The sequence below is a fragment of the Triticum aestivum genome, chromosome 1B (assembly GCF_018294505.1).
Source record: "Triticum aestivum cultivar Chinese Spring chromosome 1B, IWGSC CS RefSeq v2.1, whole genome shotgun sequence".
Taxonomy (NCBI): domain Eukaryota; kingdom Viridiplantae; phylum Streptophyta; class Magnoliopsida; order Poales; family Poaceae; genus Triticum; species Triticum aestivum.
In genome coordinates this window covers 199,412,291-199,419,983 of record NC_057795.1, presented here as the reverse complement: position 1 = coordinate 199,419,983, position 7,693 = coordinate 199,412,291, and the positions used below count along the sequence as shown (strand labels likewise).

Below are 7,693 nucleotides of genomic sequence, written 5' to 3'. Positions count from 1 at the left end.
GGATCTCAGCGCTGAGGAGGAGGGCGTAGAAGCTGCTCAGGCTGATGGGCTCATCATGCACCATGATGGACGCGATCAGGGGCTCCTACTCATGGCCCAGGCCAGCAAGTATGTACCCAAAGATCTCCTCGTCGGAGAGAGGCCTGCCGATTGATGACATAGCATCTGCGAACCCTTTCATCTTGCGAAAATATTCAAAGGCAGAGAGGTCCTTCTTCTTCTTCTTCTTTTTCTGGTTTGATTTGATAACGGAGCTGCATCACGCGTGCACGAGTCTGTCCCGCGAACATATCATGGAGGGTTCTCCACACGGCAACAGAAGTGGTCAGCATCGTCATCTGACCGAGGATATCCTTAGTCATCGATCCGAGAAGAGCAATCATCACCAGCTCATCCTGTTGGTACCACCGGAGGAAGTCCAGATTGGCCACCGCCTTGGCATCATCTGCCTTCGGCGATGGTGCGCGGCGACGCGACGATGGTGTCGTCGACGTACCCGAAGAGCCAATTGGAGCACAGGGCAGGACGGCTTGTGTTTTCCACAGGAGGAAGTTCTCTCTCGTCAGACGAAGAGTGATGAGCTTGCCGATCGAAGAGATGGTGACCAACATGGAGCTGCTGGAGGTAGTGGCAAGGAGTCCAGCAGCATTGTTGACGAGGGCGCCGGCGGTGCCGGAAAGTGAGGCAATGGCGGTTCCCGTCATGGCGAGAAAGGGGGGGATCAGATCGCTCTAGATACCAAGTTAAACATGATTGTTTGCGGTGAATTGCCCCTTAGGCCTTGCCATAAATATATACTGGACGATACTTGATCGTCAAGATTACATCGAGATGTACACGATCCCATTAGGATCACTCTACGATTACAACAATAATGGCTATCCTTAATTACATGATTATCTAGGATTTACATTGATTACCCAAGTTACAAAACTGACAGTGAACCAGAATAAAAACCGGGGACATGTCATCGAGCGAAGATTCATGCCAAACCACTGGAATGCAGAAGATCGATGATAGCTTGGCCAGTTTAATTCTTTTATTTATGTATAGGAACATATGTAATTTTATTTGTACTTGATCCCCATTATTGTAGATTTATGAGGAGGGAGGAAAGAAATAATATTGTTGTGCATTGCCCTCTACCTCATGTTTTTAATGCGTGGCAGAGCCTAGAAGAGAAGAGAATATTCATGAAAATTCATTCAAAGCGGTGACCGTCCGAATTAATATGTGTTGATCTAACGTAAATCAGTAGGAGAAAAAAAAAGAGGAAGCTAATTTGAGCTCTGATTTTTTAATGTTTTGCACTAAACTTCTCGGATGTCATGTCAGGGTGAAATATGCACAAACCTAGTAGAATGGTCGCTTGTCTATGATGTGTAAAAATCACAGTTTTTTTAAAGAAAATTTGTATTTTTATTTACGAAAATATTGTTTGTATAAATAATTACCACCCGTACTAAGTGTGTTTGCCTTATTCCAGTTAATAATGTTCACGCGAAGTAAATGTTTTGTGGTTACTATTCATATGAACTTCCGTTCATCCACAGAGACTAGGTAGTAAGGAGCTAGGAAACACAACTGCGAATGCACGGCGTGCGTTGTTGCTTAGCAGCTTTAATTCTTTTATATATTGTCACATGGAAGGTAATCAAGTAGTTTATGAACTAATCAGGCACATAAAGATATCAATCATCACATGATGGTGCAGTGTTCGTTCATAAGGCAATTCTGGTTTTTGCTGCTAGGAGCGACCAAACTGGGCCACTGATACCCACCTAGGATAACTTGGTCCGGAGCTAGCGGTGTTCTATTCCGTGTAGGTTGCCGGTGACAAGAGTTAGAGAGGCAGTGATGCTCATCATTTTGGGCATAAGGAAGATATGATTGGAAAGAAACGTGGGGTCTTTCGAGGCGAAGTCCTCTCCGGTGCAAAAAGTAGTACAATTGGCACTGGCTTTTTTTTAACAACAAAAGGCGCACGAAGCGCCAAACATTTCACTCAGCTCAGTAACAACGTACAACATGAATTACAAATCCCTGAAACTGAAAATTGGAGAGAAGAGAAACTACAAGGCATAGCATATTCCTGTGAGCTCAGGCAAAGCAACATATGTCAGGTTCAACATCTGATCTAAGAACCTGATGAGCTACATTCTGAGCAATTCCATTTATCTCTCTAGGAATGTGAAACACCTGTAATTGAAGATCTGAAGAGTAGTGGAAGAAATCAGCCAAAGTTTTCCTAATAGACCAAGGATAAGCCTCTGAAATCCTTCTGCTTGCCGCAACCAAAGCCAAAGAAAGACAATCAAAAATGTAGGTTGGGTAATATTAAGACGGTTGGTCACTTGTGCAGCAAAAAGAAGGGCAAGAGCTTCATCTTGGAAAGGTGTGCTTGTGATGGATGTGGACGCCTGAAGCTGCATATTTATTTCAATTTGATTGTGTTGCAAAGAAAGATATCCTCCAACTCCAGTAGTTGTTGATCCCTGCATTAAACCTGGAACTTTTTTACATTTGAAAGCAGCATCATAGTAAACTTTGGAACCTACAATAAGAAGATCAAATTTAAATGTATGACCCTGCAAAGGAATTTGGTTAGTAGGAGTTGAAGACCGGATGGGAGTCTGAGGCTGTAATTGTTGAGAGATATTAAGAAGATCATTAGATTCAGAAGACAAAGAATTTGCAACAATATTAACATGGTGAGGGAGAGCCTTTTTTCTGTCAAAAGATAGTCGTTTCTTGCTTTCCAAAGGCACCACATAAAGTTGAGAATGTTTGAAAGAGAAGCATGTGGATGATTCATGTTGATTAAAGCAAGAAAAATGTTGTGCATATTGGAATAACTCTGAACTAAAACATCTGATCTGATATACCAAGGATGGCCGAACCAAGCTGCTCTAGCAAAATCACAAAGAAAAAAGAGGTGAATCTCATTCTCTTGTTGGCCACATCTACAGCAAAGTTCAGAAATATGTATAGAAAAACGACCAGCCCTGAAACCTGTGGGAAGAGCTTTCCGAATAAGTCTCCAAGCAAATGTTTGGACTCTGGGAATCATAAGCTTTTGCTTCCAAATGATCTTGAGAGGACTTTTAACCTGCAAGGATACTTGAGAAGGGGCATTCCTTGGATTTGCATGAATATCCTGCAAACACAATTGATAAGCAGATTTGGAAGAACAAATTCCATTAGTAGTAAGATCCCAACTTCGCAAATCAGGACAATCTTCATGAATAATTTCAGTCTGGACAATAGTAGAAGCTAAAGGTTGCCGAAAAAGAGAGTGAATGAGATTGTTATTCCAGACTTTCTGACCCGGAAGCCAAAGATCTTTAACAAGAGAAGGGTATGTATATCCGGAAGACTGAACATTGAGATGATCATGAATAGAAGCCCAATGAGAACACCAAGGAGTGCTTCAGAGAGAGATATTTCCTTGCGTGATCTGGTAAAATGAATGAGCTTTGAGCATAGGAAGCATTTTTAAAATGGAAGACCAGAAGGCTGATTTAGGAGTGTTTGGAGTGGCTGTCCAAATAGATGTGTCATGGAAATATTTGGATTTAAGGACAAGATGTAAATGGGAAGACGGGGCTTTAGGAAGTCTCCAAGCAGCTGTAAGAATCAGACCTTCATTGGTAGCTTGCAAATTCCTTATACCAAGGCCACCTTCTTGCTTAGAGTTGCAAATGTCTTTCCAGGCCCTAAGACAAAGGCTTCTATTGGAATTATCCTCTCTAATTCCCGTCCACCAAAAAATCCTGATAATAGCAGTGAGCTTGGCAATAATTTTCTTGGTGAATAAAATATTAGCCATATAGTACACAGGAATAGTAGAGAAAACCGACCTAATCAGCTCAAGCCTAGCAGCATGAGAGAGCAGATTAGCTTTGTATGCAGGAAGCTTATTCGTAAACTTATCTAAAACAAAATTATAAGCAGCAGCTCTATTTTTTGCAGGGAGAATAAGAGGATGGCCTAAATGAGTGAAAGTACTATCCATGTTAGAAACAGGAAAAAATTGTTTAATCTCTTGAATAGTACCCTGATTAATATGGGCACTAAAGATAATAGCCGACTTGGACCAATTTGGAGTTTGACCTAAAACTGAGCAAAAGTGATGAATGATTTGAGCCATAGAAGCAGCTTCATGCACAGTTGCCTTTCCACAAACAAGTAGATCATCTGCAAACAAAAGAGAGTGAATATGAGGGCAATTTGGTCCAAGTAAAATCCCCTGTAGTTGGTGAGCAGCAAGAGCATCATTAAGAGCAAGAGACAATCCATTAATAGCAAGGACAACCAAATATGGCGACATAGGACAGCCTTGACGAATCCCTCTATAACTCTTAAATTTATGTGAAGGTTGACCATTAATGATTACAGAGAAAGTCGGAAATGAAATGCAGGCATATATCAAATTAATGAAATGACCATGTAACCCTTTACGAGTAAGCAGAGACACGATGAAGCTCCATTCTAACTGATCAAAAGCCTTAGCAAGATCGATTTTGAGCATAAAAACATGATGTTTCCAAGATTTAAGAGGAAAAGTATGGGTAATCTCTTGAGCAATAATAATGTTAGCACTAATTCTTCTATCCTCAATAAAAGCCTGCTGAGCCGGATCAATGTAATCAGGAAGGTGAGGCTTCAGTCTATTGGCCAGAGATTTAGCAATGATTTTATAAACTCCATTACAAAGACTAATGGGTCTATAATCCATAGGAACCTGAGGAACAAGCTTTTTGGGAATGAGAGCTATATTGGTATCACTTATGTGAGGTGGTAAAATACCTGTTCTATAAAAGTTAACCACCAATTGAGTAACTTCATCCCCTATCCATTCCCATGTAGCAAGATAGAACTCCACATTAAATCCATCAGGTCCAGGTGAGGCATTCAGCTTCATATCCTTTAGAATCTGCAAAATCTCATCCTTGTCTGGAATGGAATAAGTAGGATCCTCAACATTTTCTGGCAGATGAGTACGAAGAAAAGGTCTCCCAACATTGATATTAGTAGAAGAAAATATGAATCTAAAATAATTAACAAAAGTATTTGCAAGGAGACTGGGTTTAAAATGGGTGACATCATTCTCATCTTTAATGGAACATATAGTATTTCTTTTCCTTCTCTTGAGCACAGCTTGATGAAAAAATCTAGTATTTCTGTCACCATCTTTGACCCAACCCTTCTTATTCCTTTGTTTGTAGTACTGATTAAGTTTAGAAAGAGTATGCTCATACCTGAGAATTAGTGAGTTTTCCAAAGAGTGATCCTGCTGGTGCAGAGGGAGCATTTGAATCTGATTAATACCAGACTCCAACTCCTGCAACTCTTGCTGGAATGGCTTTTTCTTCTTACACCATTTTTTCAAAGAACCTGCAAGAGAAGAAGATTTCGCCGAAAAAGAAGCAGACCTAGCAGTGTTCCAAGATGATCTAGCAAATTCACTAAAATCTTTCTCAAGCAACCACCAATTTTCAAATTTGAAAGTTTGTTTAGGCTTAGAGAAATTACCATCCGTAGAATTGGAGCATGATCACTAAGAATAATGGTCAAATTAAGCACCTTGGTATTAGGATAGTGAGCACACCAATCAGCATTAACAAGACATCGATCTAGACGTCTATAAATAGGATTAGCAGTGTGATGTCTATTACGCTAAGTGTAAGCAGGTCCACTATAATCGATATCAAAGAAACCACAATTTTTAATTAAAGAACGGAAAGTAGACATACGATAATAATTCACACTACCATTACATATATCAGCATCATACAGAATGTCATTGAGGTTGCCCATACAGATCATAGGCTTACCCAGGTGGTCATACACAAAATTGGTAACATGATTCCAAATAGTACCAGTTTGCCTATGATAAGGATCACCATATATACATATCAAACAAAAGTGAACATCCGAAGCTACATGAACTACGTTCGCTAAGATATAATGAAAGGAGGCGCTATGAACAGAAACTTTGAGATCATCATTCCACATAAGCCAAAGCCCACCCGAAGAACCTCTAGAAGGAACCACAACACTGTTACTAACATCAAACCTATTAACAAGATCCGTGGAGCGAATCTTAGAAGTTTTAATTTCAGAAACAAAGATAACTTGAGCTATGGCGGGCCGTGATGGGATGTGGGCATTGATGAGGAGTAGGTCTTAATTTAGGCGGCAGATTTTTACATCCAATATGGCTGTTCTTCTATTGATTGGTCATGAGTATGTTCTCACTGATCAAGGATGTGTTGTATCGTGTAATACTCTTCTCTTCAATGAAAGTGATAGGCTTGAAAAAATAAAATAAGGGTTGTGATCCACATGCTTGTACACGATGCTACTATTCTCATGATTGAATAAAGGAGGTTTTGGATTGTCCAAAAGGAAGCCTAGGTATAACTGAGTCCACGATCCAGATCGTGCCGCTTCCTACAAGTCCACCTAAGCGCATATCCCCACTTGCCAGCCTTCATACCGACGCGTTTACCTCCCCATTTATTGCATAATACTGCATAGGACCTGCCGGGTTGCAGACTCCCACATCTACACGTCGAGTTCAGTCCGCCCCACCCCAACACGTTTTCCTCCTACCGTCGCCGGCCACCGGCCGTCTCCACCTCCAGCCAGCCATGTCGAAGTACGGAACCATCCCCATATCCTCCTCCTCCTCCTCGGATGCCCCGCCTCCCGGCTCCTCTCCGCTCGACTTCATCTCCCGGGCCAAGGCCCGCGGCGCGTCGGCACTCGCGACGCGCCAACCCTGGCGTGAGCTGGCCGACCCAAAGGCCCTCGCCGTGCCCCGGGGGCTAGGGGACGCCTACCTCCGCGCCCGCGCCAACCTCGCGCATTTCTCCATGAACTACGCCATCGTGGTCCTCGGCGTCGTCTTCCTCTCCCTGATCTGGCACCCCTTCTCCCTCATCGTCTTCCTCGCCTGCATGGTTGCCTGGGTCTTCCTCTACTTCCTCCGCGACGTCCCGCTCGCTCTCTTCGGCCACACCATCGGTGACGGCGTCGTGCTCGCCGTCCTCTCGGCCCTCACGCTCATCCTGCTCCTGCTCACCGGAGCCACCGGCAACATCCTCACCTCGCTGCTCGTCGGGCTGGTGCTCGTCCTGCTGCACGCCTTGCTGCATCGCCTCGCAGACAGCATCGACGAGGAGGCCGGACGGTGGTACACACCCGTCACACCGCCGCAGCCGTACTAGTCTTTTAATTCTGAGCTGCTCCTTGTAATTTCGTTGCTTCTTGGTCTGTGAATTGTGTTCCGTAGATCGCAGCACTCGTTAATTATTTTGTTGAGTTGTATCCGTTCTTAATCCACATACGCACTTGCTCATGAATAATACGTGCGAAATAAGTGTTCGTGTTCCATTTTTATCTTTTTGAACATTGATGAGACGATGAACTAGGGTCAATTATTGGGAACAGGTGACCAATTTGAAGTCAACTTCGGCTCAATTGTATGTTTCTTGTATAATACTTCCTCCGTCCGAAAATACTTGTCATAAAAATAAATGCATGTAAAACTAAAATACGTCTAGATATAACCATTTCTTTGACAAGCATTTCCGGACTGAGGGAGTAATTAATGGTTGCTTAGCTCACAAGGCGTTTGGAAGAAGGAAGTACATGGTCAAATTCGTGCGTTGCCTTGTGCTCCAGG

General features: G+C 42.7%; 1 protein-coding gene across 1 annotated transcript; it reads left to right on the top strand.

The window, feature by feature from the left end:
* The first annotated feature begins 6,518 nt into the window (after nucleotides 1–6,518).
* On the top strand, nucleotides 6,519–7,407 carry LOC123089435 (PRA1 family protein F3). The gene has a single exon (XM_044511121.1). It carries the CDS (start codon nucleotides 6,657–6,659, stop codon nucleotides 7,233–7,235), a length of 579 nt encoding a protein of 192 aa, XP_044367056.1. The 5' UTR covers nucleotides 6,519–6,656; the 3' UTR covers nucleotides 7,236–7,407.
* Nucleotides 7,408–7,693: the final 286 nt, after the last annotated feature.

Excerpts from the sequence above, each read along its gene's own strand:
- LOC123089435 (XM_044511121.1), top strand. The coding sequence starts at position 6,657 with ATGTCGAAGTACGGAACCATCCCCATATCCTCCTCCTCCTCCTCGGAT.